Source organism: Misgurnus anguillicaudatus, chromosome 13 (genome assembly GCF_027580225.2).
Source record: "Misgurnus anguillicaudatus chromosome 13, ASM2758022v2, whole genome shotgun sequence".
In the NCBI taxonomy this organism is placed as follows: Eukaryota; Metazoa; Chordata; class Actinopteri; order Cypriniformes; family Cobitidae; genus Misgurnus; species Misgurnus anguillicaudatus.
The window spans coordinates 2,274,216-2,289,389 of record NC_073349.2 but is presented as its reverse complement, the minus strand read 5'-3'; the positions used below and the strand labels follow the sequence as shown (position 1 = coordinate 2,289,389).

Below are 15,174 nucleotides of genomic sequence, written 5' to 3'. Positions count from 1 at the left end.
TGACATTGAAATGCTGACATTGTGCATACATTACATTACAAAATGCATTTGGCAGACGCTTTTATCCAAAGTGACATTACATTGCACTACAAGGTATCATTTTTATCAGAATTTGTGTTCTCTGGGTTCTATGACCTTTTGCTCTGCTAACGCAATGCTCTCAGCTATACACAGGAACAGATACAGGGTTGAAATACCACAAGAATGGGTAAATAATGACAGACTGTTCATTTTTGGTGGACTACTGTCATTTATAAATGCAAGAAAATTAAGTACATCTACTTTCATATTCAAGATAAAATAACAAACTCCCTCTTTACTGTTTGTGTTGTGGATGACAGAAGAATATAAATAATACTCTCTTATTTTAGTTAAAGTTAACTTAATAAAGCTGGACTCCAAATAAAGTGAAAAAATTGCAAAATGTACACTTGCACAAGTCTCAAAAATACTTAAAAAATAAAAATACATTCAACTTTTACTGTATAATCGATCTGCTTTAAAAATGTATGAAAATCAATGTCTCAGTCTAAGCAATTTACTCTGCTTAAAAATATCTGCTTACAGTTGTCATTAGACAAGAAACTTTAAATGTTTTTATATGGAATGCATGATGTCAAAAATGTAAAATTACACTTAAAATGAAAGTTTGATGTCTGATATAGATCTCAGAAAGTCCTCCCTCTGCTGGCTGATGGAGTTTCTGCTAAGGTCCAACTCATTCAATGAGGACTGACAACTCAAAACGGAGGCCAAGTATTCAAAACTTTCATCAGTGAGCGAACAGTTGGACAACCTGCTCAGGAAGAAAAAAAAATAAAAATTATTATTTCTTTTAAAATATGAAGTCAAATGTTATTTTTTTAGCAAAGGTTTTGAAATGCATGTTGGTTTAAATTAGTCAATGCTTTATTCATTACCATTTCTACTGTTTCTTCAATTGTTTTGTGTTAAATTGAAAACTTTCTTATCCCTTTAAAATGTATTTAAAATAATTCACTCAACATTTTGCTATTAAAACACTGACCACAGCTTTTCAAGAGCACAACTCTTCTCCCCAAGGACTAAACACAGCTGCCTTATTCCAGAGGATCCAGGATTATTTGAGCTCAGATCCAACTCTTTCAGGCTGAAGGGGTTTGATCCCATAGCTGAAGCCAGAGATGAGAAACCTTTATCGCTCAGATTGCAACCTGACAGCCTGCAGAAGATGACAAACAGTCTGAATGTGTGTGTAATTTTAAACGTCTCGGGTTACGTATGTAACCCTTGTTCCCTGAGAAGGGAACGAGACGCTGCGTCGCCATAGAGACGCTTTGGGAACGCCTACAGCGTGACGGCGTCTGAGTATGTATATCAAATCCGACCAATGGTTGGGCGTGACGTCATAGACGGAAGCCAGAGAGCATAAATACGGCAGAAAGGAACGCCCACTTTATCTCGCATATGCCGAAGCGGGTATTCAGGCACGCCGGAAGTATGGCAAAGGAGACGCAGCGTCTCGTTCCCTTCTCAGGGAACAAGGGTTACATACGTAACCCGAGACGTTCCCTTTCGAGGGAACTCGCGCTGCGTCGCCATAGAGACGCTTTGGGAACGCTATACCCAATCCGCCAGACTACAAGTGCCTGTCTGTGTGTAGAAAGCACAACTGAGACCAAAGCACAACTAAGACCAATGCACACGATCACCAGGAATAGAGTTGAGATCCAACTCAAAAGTGTACAAAAGTGAGCGGTGAGGACCTGCCTGCCGCATCACAGATATCCTGGATCGAGGCCCCTGCCCATAGGGCCCTATATGCTGCCATACCTTAAGTTGAATGGGCTCTGACGGTTAAAGTAAAGGGCCGTCAAGAGGCTTCATAAGCACATGGGATAGCCTCGGCTATCCATCTACCTAAAAGCTGCTTGGTGGCCGGGAACTCAGTCCGGGCCGAACCGAAGCATTAAAATTACTGCTCTGTTCACCGCCCTCTGGCTAAATCCTAAAAAGGTGGAGGGCTGAAAGCCTGCAATATTATGGGGCATGGAATATTATTCCGGACCTTAGACCCGTAATCTGACCTAGGGTAGAAAGCCTTCACCATGCCTGGAGCGAACCCGAGGCAAGAGAGTGAAGCAGAGAGAGCCAATAAAATTCCTACCCTCTAAAGGGAGGTGATAGCTAGGAGAAATATAGTTTCCAGAGTAAGAAACTTTCTGAAATGGTATCAATGGCTCAAATGGTGCCCCTGATAAGTCCTCCAGGACCACAGACAGATCCCACGCAGGGATCCTAAAATGACTCGCAGGCCTCAGCCTTCGAGTGCCACACAGGAAACGCATGAATAGATGGTCTCTACTTAATGAGGGACCGACCACTAAGGTATGAGATATAGCTGCCACATAAGCCTTAATGGTCAAAGGAGGCAGCCCTGCTGCAAACTGCTCTTATAAAAACTCCAGAACTGTACCAAGGGGCAGTTAACTGGGTCATATAAGTGCTCTTGGCACCACGTAATTAAAGTCTTTCTTCAAATGCGTATAATTTCCTGGTGGAGGGAGCTCTGGAAATAAAATAGTCTGCACAACCTCAGTTGAGAGACCCATTTCTATGAGTCTGTCCTCCTCAGAGGCCAGACCCAAAAACTCTAGGCAGGGGTAAAACACAGTGCCCCTTGCCTGAGACTACCGATCCCTCCAGATCGGCCCCTGAAATGGGGAGCCGTCTAGGAGGGAGACCAGGTTCGAAAACCACACTCGGGTCAGCCAACACAGGGCTACAAGCAACGGCTGTGCCTGTGCTGCCGGACTCTCTCCAGAACTCCCGGGAGCTGAGCAATTGGGAAAAACACACAGGAGGCCCTCAGACCCTTCCTGTGTCATGGCAACCAGTCCGAGTGGGACTGGGTGAAAGAGAGAAAACCAAAGAGTACAATGTGAATTCTCCTAAATTGCAAACAGGTCAGCTTTCGCTTGGCCGAACCTGAGCCAAATTTGCTCCCCCACATGTGGATGGAGTCTTCATTCCCCAAGCTCAACGCCTGCCTGAGCAGAACGTCTGCTCCATGTGGACTTACATAGATTTTGACCTTATGGTCTTCCATAGCCACTTCCCGGCCTTAGAGGGATGCATCCGTCGTAAACCTGATGTGATGACCCTGAGCCCCCAATATTGGCCTTCATGGGAAAGGAACCATGGTTTCTTCCATAATACTAAGGCACAAAGCATCTGCGTGTGACCTTGATCATGAGAAACGGGTTACCCCTCAGGGAACCCCATGGTTAAAGGATGGATTCTTTACGAGCAGGAGACAACCGTGCCTGCAGTCGTTGAAATCCATACCACGCCCAGAAAAGAGGTCCTCTGTGCTGGAGAAGCATACTTTTCCTGGCGTTTAGTTGATGGGACATTTTGGCCCTTTTGGCTTTCCATAACTGATCACAGATAGAAAGGGATGCGTCTGTCATTAATGTTATGAGGCGACAGACCGCACCTGACTTGGGGCCTGTAAACAAATACCCAAAATTTTTTCCATATTCTTAGGGCACGAAGACATATGCGCGTAACCCTGAACATGTGACAAAGCCAACACTGGCCTTTTGAGAAAGGAACCATAGTTTCTGCCATAATACTAAGGCACAAAGCATTCGCGTGTGACCTTGATTATGCAAAAACGGGTTGCCCCTCAGGGAACCCCATGGTTAAAGGATGGATTCTATACGAGCAGGAGACAACCGTGCCTGCAGTCGTTGAAATCCATAGTACGCCCAGAAAAGAGGTCCTCTGTACTGGAGAAGCACAATTTTCCTGGCGTTTAGCTGAATGGACATTTTTGTCCTTTTGGCTTTCCATAGCCAATCCTCAGCTTAACAGAAATGCATCTGTCATTAATGTCATGCGACAACAGTCCGCACCTCACCCTGGGCCTTAGACAGAAACCCAGCATTTTGCCATATTCTTAGGGCACGAAGACATGCGCGCGTAACCCTAAACATGGTAAAAAGGCCAACACTGGCCGAAAGAAACCATTGTTTCTTCCATAATACTAAGGCACAAAGCATCTGCGTGTGACCTTGATCATGAGAAACGGGTTGCCCCTCAAGGAACCCCATGGTTAAAAGATGGATTCTATACGAGCAGGAGACAACAGTGCCTGCTATCGTAGAAATCCATACTACACCCAGAAAAGAGGTCCTCTGTACTGGAGAAGCACACTTTTCCTGGCGTTTTAGCTGATTGGACATTTTTGCCCTATTGGCCTTCCATAGCTGATCCTCAGCTTAAGAGAGATGCATCTGTCATTAATGTCATGCAGCGACAGACCACACCCCCGAAACCTTTACATATTCTAGAGTACGAAGACATGTGCGCGTAACCCTGAACATGCAAAAAGGGTTGCCCCTCGAGGAAAAACCCTGATTTTAAAACCACCACTTGGTGTGTGATTGACCTAGCTTCAACTCATTCACTTATGTGAAAAATGGACATGACACGAGCAGGAGACATCTGTGCCTGCATCATCATTGAGTTCCATATTATCCCCAAAATGTGATCACCTGTGTTGGGACTAACATACTTTTCTTGGTGTTCAGTCTCAACGCTAGGTATCTAGATGTGCAAACATAACATCTCGATGCTGTGCTGCCATCTGTGCTGACTGTGCTAATATTAGCCAATCGTCAATATAAATAGTATGCAAATGCCCTAAAGATGCAATGGCGCCAGGGCAGCATTTACACATTTTGTAAATGTGTGAAGGGATAGAGCTAGGCCAAAGGGAAGGCTGATATTGGTATGCCATGCCCCCAAAGGCAAACCTGAGATTCTGTGAGCAGGAAAAATCCATTAACAAAAACCAGTCCTCGGATCTGATTTGAGATTAATGTGAGTGACTGTCAACATCATGAACCATAATTTTGTGACAGTAATGTGTAGTCTTTGAATAAAAGGAATTCCAATTCCTGCTCTAAAATTAGGAATGTAGCCTATTTTCTGTGCATAACACCCATTGAGATATGTTTGGAATGTTTTTCCATGCTATCATAATATTTACCAAGGGAACCTGATTTACTGTGCTCTGTACTACGAGAGGCAGAGTGTTCACAGGAGGGTACTGAGAAATGTGGGGACCCGTAAATGGCGGATAAAACCCACACTCCCCAGGAGGGCATACCCTGATAGGGCTTTATACATATATTTGACAATGTTGGAGGCTTTAGGGATGAAGCCACTCATGGCAACATAAAAAACATCCTCTAAATATAGCCTATTATGTTTAAAAGCTAGCTGAAGTGCTTGTGTAAACATGGTCAGAGAATGGTCTTTCCATGACTTGCATAATAATGGAGATCAGGAAAGAAAGGAAGCCTCTGGTGTTGAGATTGCCCTCATTTTGTAAGAAAACTCTCATCTAATTTGCTGGATGATATAGTTTCTTTTTTTTATTATTTTTTTTTATCTGCTTGTTCATACATATTAAAACTAGCAGTTACAAGAAACAACCTCGATCAACTTCTCATTTAATAAGACCGGTCGAGGCGGGCCTCGAACCGCAAGACACGCGAACATCGTCTGACACAGTCAAACAGTAAAGCACGGGCTACCGATCGGGGCGGGAGAAACCGGCATGCAGGCTCCCGAATCCCTCCCGATAGCAAGGATAAGTGCACACCGCCTTCGCGGACGTTGATCTTTGAACCGGTCGGTGAAGAGAAGGGCTGTGTTTACAATATATATCTCCTCAGAGGTAAAACATTGCATAGGGCTCCCGTTCGGGTTGGAAGTGACCGCAATGCGTGCTTCCAAACCCTCCCGAGGCAGAGCTTTCACGGTCAAAGTACACTACACCACCTCAGTGGACGCAGGACTTAAGCTGCGAGAAACGCGATCATTGTCTTGACTCATCAAAACAACGACACACAGCCCGAGTGGTGTGGGGCTGAGTTTTAGCATGTTTAAAGGGCTCTGGCAGCTTATCGTGCGGACGCCCTTCCGCGATTCGGATTAAACTTCGACACATGCCTCATATACTGAGCTTGATTAAATCATTATATGGCAGAGGAAGGATAGCTGTATAGGACTACCCTGTACTCGAATATATCAACCCCCTCGGGGGAAGATTACACGAGATCACGTCCCTCTCAATGAGGGGAAGTAACTGCAGTGCAGGCTTCCACACCCAGAGGAGGAACAACGGAGCATTTTGAAAGGCAAGTTATCATAATGAACACACGTCACACCGCGCCCTCAAGAGCGGCGTGAGCGTGCTCAGCTCCTAAACTTTCTAATTTCTTATTTTCCTTCATTATCAGCCACACAGTTAAACTATTCAGTCACACAATTTTTAAGCTATTCAAACACTCTTGATACACACACACATAGATAGCCGCTGAGGCTTTAAAAGATAAAGTGGGCGTTCCTTTCTGCCGTATTTATGCTCTCTGGCTTCCGTCTATGACGTCACGCCCAACCATTGGTCGGATTTGATATACATACTCAGACGCCGTCACGCTGTAGGCGTTCCCAAAGCGTCTCTATGGCGACGCAGCGCGAGTTCCCTCGAAAGGGAACTATTTTGCCAAAGTATCATGCTATGATGATAATATTCTGTTTAAACTATTCGACTCTATATTACAATAAGTGCTCATTGTTATGAGTAATAGATAAAAAATATCATGGTAACATTTAATTATTATATTTTAGCATTTAGCATACAATCTTATCCAAAGTGATTAAAAAAAAAATTAGGCAACAAAAAGGGGCGGTTTCCCAGACAGGGATTAGACTAGTCCTAGATTAAAATAAATGTAAGACCTGTCCAAACTAAAAACAACTTGCACTGACATATCTTAAAATACAACAGTGTCCCTCTGTTTAGCCTCAAAATGCACGCCAGTCAGTGCCGGCTGGTCACTAGGGGGCGCCGCCCCCTTAAAGCTGGCCAGAGAGGAAAGCTACTTTAACATGTTACAAAAAAGTTAAATATATAGTGCAAATTAATACAAAATAAAATCATTTAGTTGTACTATTTCACTGTTAGTCATGTTATAATTTATTTAAAACAATTAAAAATCAAAAGTGAGTTCTTTGTGTGTGTGTGTCATGTTTATGTGTCTGGGGCACACCCCTAATGAGTGTCTATGTAGGTCAGGAAAAAGGGTAAAAACATGTGACTTGAGGCTGAGCTCTAAGTGGCTGGTTTCGGATCTGCCCTGGGGCGCAGGACTGTGCGCCCCAAACACTCCCACAGTTGCCTGCATGGCCTTTCTTCATACATTTTAATCTGATCAAATTAAATGCAGGTGCCCTCTTAACTCTTTGGCCGCCAAGAGAAAACGCTTCCCTGCCAATGACGAGTATTTCCGGCTTTCCGCAATACCGCTATTATCCACCAGGTGGAAGTATTTAACCCGGAAGTATTGCCCTACGGCAAGTGTCCGTGTCTGTTTAAAAGATCACTCTGAATGGGATCTCTATGAAAAGTCTGTCACAAAAATGGAATTATCTCTGCTTTTTGCTCAAAATGTGGTGTTTTTGCAGCAACCTACCCATATTCAAGAGCTGATTACAAAAGAACTACTGAAGGTAGGATGAAACAGGTTTTTTGTTTGAAAGCAGAGGGTCTGTTCTTTCATTTGGTATGTTGTATGTTTATATATTTGTGACACTGTCACACAGGACACATGTTTTAACCTCTCAGTATATATTATAATGGTTTTATATATATTTGAGTGTTTATGGTTTTACATGATGTTCATCCATTTTATTCCTCTTATCTGTTTTATGTGTGTATGTCTTTAAATAATACTGAGTCTGCCTGTCATGTGAGTAATCACATGACAGGAAGTAGAAGACCATAAAGGAAGCAGCATGGCAAACACCTGGGGAGCTTTCTTAACACTGAACTGGATTGAGGAGTTACCCTTTTGTGGACTTACCTTTCCAGTAACATCATTTTGGATTATCACTCTTTTGGATTGTATATACACACTGGTGGACACTGCACATTGAGACTTTTACCACACTTGGACTTTTAGATTGTTTTAGGCTTGGTATTTATGTAATCCCTCCTTTTAACAGTCATAGTTGTTTTAGTGTGTTGTTTTAAGTTCAATGTGACTTGTAAATACACTTCAATCATTCTATTTTGTTGTTTGACTCATCCTTTTAAACACTTTTAATCTCATACAGTTTTATCTGACACCAGTTTTATCTTTTGTAACTCAGATGATAGGTCTGATTGTTACATATTTAAATAAGAACATTTTCTGGAAGGCATTAAACTTATGTGAAAATCATGAAAAACGTTGCCGCTGGCTAGCAACTTTTTTTTTAAAAACGCTGGCGGCGAAAGAGTTAAGATCTTCAAGGTTTTTATTACTACATCACCTGACCTTAAGTGGCCAAAGTTGGGTCTGCATGCTAATTGTAAGCTAGCAAAACATCTTTTGCCTGGCCTCTTGAGGATTCATGTTTTTTTATGATTTCTTTCTACATTGTGGCTAAGAGCATTTCAAAAACAAACTAAACTATCTATCTCAAACTATCTATCAACTTAGGCTCATAAACACAACATTTAAGTGTTAAATGACCAGCAAGAGACATAACCTTAATTTCTCAAGTTTACAGAGTGGATCCTTAAGTGAGTTCACAAGCCTCTTCACTCCTCTATCCTGCAGGTTATTATCAGACAGATCAAGAGCTCTGAGGCGAGACTCCTCCAGACAGAGTCCACAACCTTCAAACGTCATATTACAACTCTCCAATCTGATAAAAAGAGAAGATGTTTTAGTGAGCTTTTTACAAAAATAATGTCAGCAGATTCTGATTTAAGCTCTGTCAAGAGAAAATGAGAGCATTAACTTTAAACTAAAATATACAGAATATATGTTATGAGGATATGTATATTAATTGGAACATGATCACTAGTCTGATAAAGACCCTCAAAACCAACCCAGGGCAACTATTATGTTATACACTCCAACTGAGCGTTAATGCAAATTTCTAATTAGCCAATCACATGGCAGCAACTTAATGCATTTAGGCATGTAGACATGGTCAAGACGATCTGCTGCAGTTCAAACCGAGCGTCAAAATGGGGATGAAAGGTGATTTAAGTGACTTTAAAAGTGACATGGTTGTTGGTGCCAGACAAGGCTGGTCTGAGTATTTCAGAAACTGCGGATCTACTGGGATTTTCACACACAACCATCTCAAGGGTTTACAGAGAATTGTCAGAAAAAGAGAAAATATCCAGTGAGTGGCAATTCTGTGGGCGCAAATGCCTTGTTGATGCCAAAGGTCAGAGAAGAATGGCCAGCCTGGTTTGAGCTGATAGAAAGGCAACAGTAACTCAAATAAACACTCATTACAACCGAGATATACAGAAGAGCATCTCTGAACGCACAACACATTGAACCTTGAGGCAGATGGGCTACAGCAGCAGAAGACCACACCGGGTGCCACTCCTGACAGCTAAGAACAGGAAACTAAGGCTACAATTCACACAGGTTTACCAAAATTGAACTATAGAAGATTGGAAAAACATTGCCTGGTCTGATGAGTCTCGATTTCTGCTGCAACATTCAGATGGTAGAGTCAGAATTTGGCGTCAACAACATGAAAGCATGAATCCATCCTGCCTTGTATCAACGGTTCAGGCTGCTGGTGGTGGTGTAATGATGTAGGGGATGTTTTCTTGCCACACTTTGGCCCATTAGTACCAATTAAGTATCGTGTATTGTTCTGACCATGTTCATCCCTTTATGACCACAGTGTACCCATCCTCTGATGGCTACTTCCAGCAGGATAACGTGCCATGTCATAAAGCGCAAATCATCTCAGACTGGTTTCTTGAACATAACAATGAGTTCACTGTACTAAAATGGCCTCCAAAGTCACCAGATCTCAACCCAATGGAGTATCTTTGGGATGTGGCGGAACTGGAGCTTTGTGCCCTGGATGTGCAGCCGACAAATCTGCAGCAAATTTGTGATGTTATCATGTCAATATGGACCAAAATCTCTGAGGAATGTTTCCAGTACATTATCTGTTCCACGAAGGATTAAGGCAGTTCTGAATGCAAAAGGGGGTCCAACCCGATATTAGTTAGGTGTACCTAATAAAGTGGCCGGTGAGTGTGTTATGTTATATTATATTAATATGCAAAAGCTTCACATCCTGTCCATTCTGTTTTACTAATATGTTATGTGTAAACTCTTTTATACATCAAAAATCTGACAGAAATTGGGGACATGTATTATACATGATATAAAGAACATAAGGAAAATATCACAATAGAGCAAATCTTTTGAAAGTTACAAACAAAAACAAGTATGCAGCCCTGTCGCCAAACTGCTTGTGCCCCCTCACAGCATGGTGCCAATAAAAATGACCAATGTTGTTTCAATACAACAAAAGTTTGCATGGATGGGGCTTTACTCTGTTTCTGTCTGTCCCAACAAATTTATTCATGTGTTGTGAATGATATGAATAGTCAACAATCCTTTGACTGCCACAGTCTTCAAATTAGGTTTTCTATAGAATTTAAATGGATTTCAGATATGTAAACATAAAAGTAAAAAATGCAATACAGTAGGTGCCCACATCTTCAGTAATTGGCCCCTTGAAAGTATAATTTTTTTTCAAAGACAAGTTCTTTGCACACCTACCTCAACTCTTCAATGTTACAATTTGGGTTTCTTAGTAAACGAGGAAACACCTGAACTCCTAAGTCCCAAAGTTTATTATGACTCAGGTCCAGTCTTTTAAGGTGACACGGTTTTGAATTCAGAGCAGATTCAAGGAAAACACAGGCCTCTTTTGTGATCCCACAGTTTGAAAGCCTGTAATTGACAATAAATAGCTCTTGATAATTGTAAACAAAGTAGAAACTATATTCAGGGGCTGGCAACAGCCTGGTATCAATATGGAAAGCCAAATCTGGTCTGCCCTGCTCTGTGCCTGGGGTTCATTTGAATTGTGTCCAATTCAATTCAGATTCTGTTTATCGGTTTTGATTCTTTTTAATTCCCAGTTTCAATTCCAGTGTGGTAAAAATAATAATTCAAACATTTAGATTCAGTGTAACTATTTGTAGTAAAACAATCATCAACACTTTGGAGTGCCTTTCGTGGTGCATCAAAATCGAAGTTTTAATGACCTTAGCTTGAAGGTCCTGGCAGATCACAGGTCACCCTATCTGTGCTACACCATCATTTTACAATGGGAAACCTGACCTGTATGTGCTGCTTAGTTGGTGACAATAATTATTAATACAAATGAGTTTGTGGTTTAGTAAGACAAAAAACAGCATCCCACTTAAGGCTGTGTGATTGCAAAGAAGGATTACTACTATATTTTACTTTTATAGTATTTGGAAGATGTGCCAAGGGTTGCCAACCCCTAAGCCAATATAAATGCCATTTTGCTATTTGTCAAAAAGATCACTATTCATCAGTCTCTCAATCAAACATATACAAACCTAAGAGTCTCCAGCCTACAATCAGGAAGCAAACCCAGAATCCATGTTGCTGCATCATTTCCAATTTCATTGTAGCTCAGGTCCAGCTCTTTAAGATGTGATGGGTTTGACTTAAGAGCAGAAACAATGACTGAGCAGTTGTGTCTTCTGAGTCTACAAAACTCCAGTCTAGAACAATTACATTTACCAATTATATTATACCACAGGTCTGTTGAATGCTTTATTTTGATTGGTTTAGACTGTTAAGCGTCGCCGTCCAAAAATATGGAACACCTAAGTTTGCATTAATATTGTTGATGTAAATTTTAATCTATCACTACAAACTATATATCGTTGGAAAGGTCTAAGCCTCCAGAATAGACATTTCAACAGTGTTTTATAAAATAAATTATGTAGGGAGAGTAATTGATTCATTTATGAAGAGAGTGTGCCTCAAAACATTTGTTTTCTGCTAAATGTCACTGTCCCACCAGCAGGACGCCTACATTTACTTCAATGTTTGCATATGAATTCTGCATCTAATCATGACAAACTGTATATTGTTTGAAAGCTCCAAGAGTGTAGACTTAACTCAATAGGGTGGGGCCTAAGCACACCTAACCTGTCAAAAATGTCTTAAAATAACCACCAGATTCTATTGTTCCTTACTTTAATGTCTCCAGTTTGCAGTGTGGACTCTGCAGTCCAGAGCAAAGATATTTCACACCATTGTCTTGAAGGTCATTATAACTCAGGTCCAGTTCTCTCAGAACATTGGGATTTGATTTGAGAATAGAAGCCAAAGACGAACAGGATATCTTGGTCAAGTTGCATGCAGACAATCTAAGAATCACAACAAACCTCTTACCACAGGCACCGCCATAAAGCTGCTTTGAAAATGCACCTTTTATTGCAAGGAAAGATTTACTTTAAAAAGGTACTTACATGGCAATCCGACTGGCCTTGATAACAGGTTGAAGCTTTAAAAGACAATCATCTGATTTCAAAAATTTTCTCAAATCAAAAATCTCCAACCCCTCGTCGCTTGTGAGCAACACAAACACCAAAGCTGACCACTGGGCATGTGAAAGTTTCTCAGACGAAAGTCTTCCTGACTGAAGGTACGCTTGAATTTGCTCGACCAGAGAATGGTCGTTCAGTTCATTGAGGCAGTGGAAAAGATTGATGGATCTCTCAGGGCTAAGACCTGCCCCAAGCTTTTCCTTTATGTATCTGACTGTGTCTTCCCTGTTGTGTGAGCTGTCTCCTATTTGTATTGAAAGGTGCCGAAACAAGGTCTCGGTGAGCCCCTGTGAAAGACCAAGGAGGAAGCGGAGGAAAAGGTCAAAATGGCCATTCTTTGACCCTAAAGCCTGGTTTATAGCGCTCTTGTGTAGGTCAAACAGAGTTGAAGTCATACAAAGCTCTCCGAATTCTCTGTCATGGAATGGTATCTTGATTTCGTCACTTATGGGCTGTTGGGTTGTAAGCCAGTGTAGGTGCACAAATAAAGCTGCCAGATACTCTTGGAAACTGAGATGCACAAAGCAAAAGACTTTCCGTTGGTATAATCCAAACTCCTCTCGGAAGATCTGGGTGCACAGTCCTGAGTACAGTGATGCATCTTTGACATCAATGCCACACTCTTTCAGGTCTTCTTCATAGAAGATCACATGACCTTTCCTCAACTGCCGGAAGGCCAGTTTTCCGAGAGAAAGAATGTTCTCTCTACTCAAGTTTGGATCTGAATTACGAAGTTCCCTGTACTTGTCATTCATCTGTTGTGTCTGAAAGATCAGGAAGTGCGTGTACATTTGAGTGAGAGTCTTGGGGATCTCTCCAGTCTCTGCTTTACTCAACATTCTTTCAAGAACAGTGGCTGAAATCCAGCAGAAGACTGGGATGTGACACATGATGTATAGACTCCTGGATGATTTGATGTGTGTGATGATACTGTTGGCCAGACTTTGATCGCTTATTCTCTTCATGAAATACTCGTCCTTCTGAGGGTCACTGAACCCTCGTACATCTGTTACTTGATCAACATACTCAGGAGGAATCTGATTTGCTGCTGCTGGTCGAGTGGTGATCCAGATCAAAGCAGAGGAAAGCAGATTCCCCTTGATGAGATTTGTCAGCAGCACATCCACTGAGTCGGCCACAGTTATATCAGAGCACCTCTTATTGTTCCTAAAATCTAGAGGTAGTCGACACTCATCCAGGCCATCAAAGACGAAAATGACTTTGTAGTTTTCAAGGTTTGAAAGTTTTAATCCATTGATTTCTTTATAGAAAAAATGAACAAGCCGCTCCAAACTGTACTGTTTTTTACTAATCAGATTCAGTTCTCTGAATGGAAGTGGAAATATGAAGTGAACATCCTGATTTGCTTTTCCTTCAGCCCAGTCCAGAATGAACTTCTGCACAGAGACGGTTTTTCCAATTCCAGCAACTCCTTTAGTCAACACAGTTCTGATGGGTTTGTTTTGTCCAGTTAAAGCTTTAAAGATGTCATTACATTTGATTGGTGTTTCTTGTGTCTCTGGTCTCCTGGATGCTGTCTCAATCTGTCTCACCTCATGTTCATTATTGACCTCTCCGCTGCCTCCCTCTGTGATGTACAGCTCTGTGTAGATCTTGTTGAGGAGGGCTGGATTTCCTTGCTTAGCAATTCCTTCAAATACACATTCGCTTCTGCTCTTCAAACTAGACTTAAGCTTTTGCTGATATGCAGAAATTTGAACTAAATAAAGAAAATGCAAAGAAAATATAGAGTAAAGCTACAATCTGTATTTCTGTCATTTTAATTTGAAAACAATGTCCAGCCCATACAGACATACTAACATTGAAGTAGCCTGTCGACAAGGCTGTGTTCATTCATGCTTTTCAGAATGTGTATTGTGATATTGACCGCTGCTTCTTTGGCCTCGACAGCATTCCTAATCTCTTCTTCCTCTGGTTGACTGTTCACACAATCCAAAGGATCTGGATTTAAAACCTTGATGATTTTTCTGAGCTCTTTCTTCACAAAATCCAGGACTTTCTTTTCAAGTTGCTGAATCAAAATAAAAATGAATTTATCTGTGTACTCTTGCAGTATTTTGTATTGTATTAAGATATTTAAAGTTCCTAGATTTTTATTGTACATTAAAACATTAAAAAGTTAGCTAACCTGCAAGACAGCAGTAACATTCGTTTGATGCTTTTTCATAAGACGACTGAAAAAATAATAAAATAAAATTGAATTCAAGCAAATACAAAATCATGCAACAATTAATAATAGATAATAAAAAGACAAAACATAACCTTTGCTGAGTGGAAGAAGCATCCGTATGGATATTGGGTGGTAAATCTACAGACCTGCTGCTCTGAACAGACACACAGCTGTCAACAGAGGGACCGAGTCTCCCTGCCTGAAAACTTTATAAATAACAGTTTAAAATAGTTAATAGTTAAAACAGGTAAGTCATGAACAGTAAAAAGGTATGTTGTGTATGTTTCTTTAATACTACGTCATGTACACGTGACACAGTGTTTGTGCACGGCACTATGGAACTCTGGGTCAGAGCGTAGCATCGACATGGATACGTTAAGATGCTTCCACAAATATCATTTATCTGCATGGTTCAAAAGGCGCACAAGGTAACTGTTAATATTGTTTCATATTATGTTACAATGTTGTCCATGTGCTGTTAGGATGTGTTATGTATTATTTATGTAAGTGGGGA

At 41.2% G+C, this 15,174-nt stretch overlaps 1 protein-coding gene across 1 annotated transcript; it reads right to left on the bottom strand.

Moving 5' to 3' along the window:
* Positions 1-2: 2 nt before the first annotated feature.
* On the bottom strand, positions 3-14,765 carry LOC129430995 (NACHT, LRR and PYD domains-containing protein 3). Its single transcript, XM_073874795.1, has 9 exons — positions 14,619-14,765; positions 14,291-14,501; positions 12,392-14,189; positions 12,116-12,289; positions 11,468-11,635; positions 10,656-10,829; positions 8,593-8,751; positions 1,028-1,201; positions 3-796 (listed from the first exon to the last, which is right to left on the bottom strand). The coding sequence occupies exons 1-9, from the start codon at positions 14,655-14,657 to the stop codon at positions 637-639; spliced, it is 3,057 nt and encodes a 1,018-aa protein (XP_073730896.1). The 5' UTR covers positions 14,658-14,765; the 3' UTR covers positions 3-636.
* Between the last annotated feature and the right edge of the window lie 409 nt (positions 14,766-15,174).

Excerpts from the sequence above, each read along its gene's own strand:
- LOC129430995 (XM_073874795.1), bottom strand. The coding sequence starts at position 14,657 with ATGAAAAAGCATCAAACGAATGTTACTGCTGTCTTGCAG. Across the intron at positions 14,190-14,290 it reads TGTCGACAGGCTACTTCAAT|TTCAAATTTCTGCATATCAG; the intron begins GTTAGTATGTCT and ends TTCTTTATTTAG. Across the intron at positions 8,752-10,655 it reads TGTAACATTGAAGAGTTGAG|ATTGGAGAGTTGTAATATGA; the intron begins GTAGGTGTGCAA and ends TCTTTTTATCAG.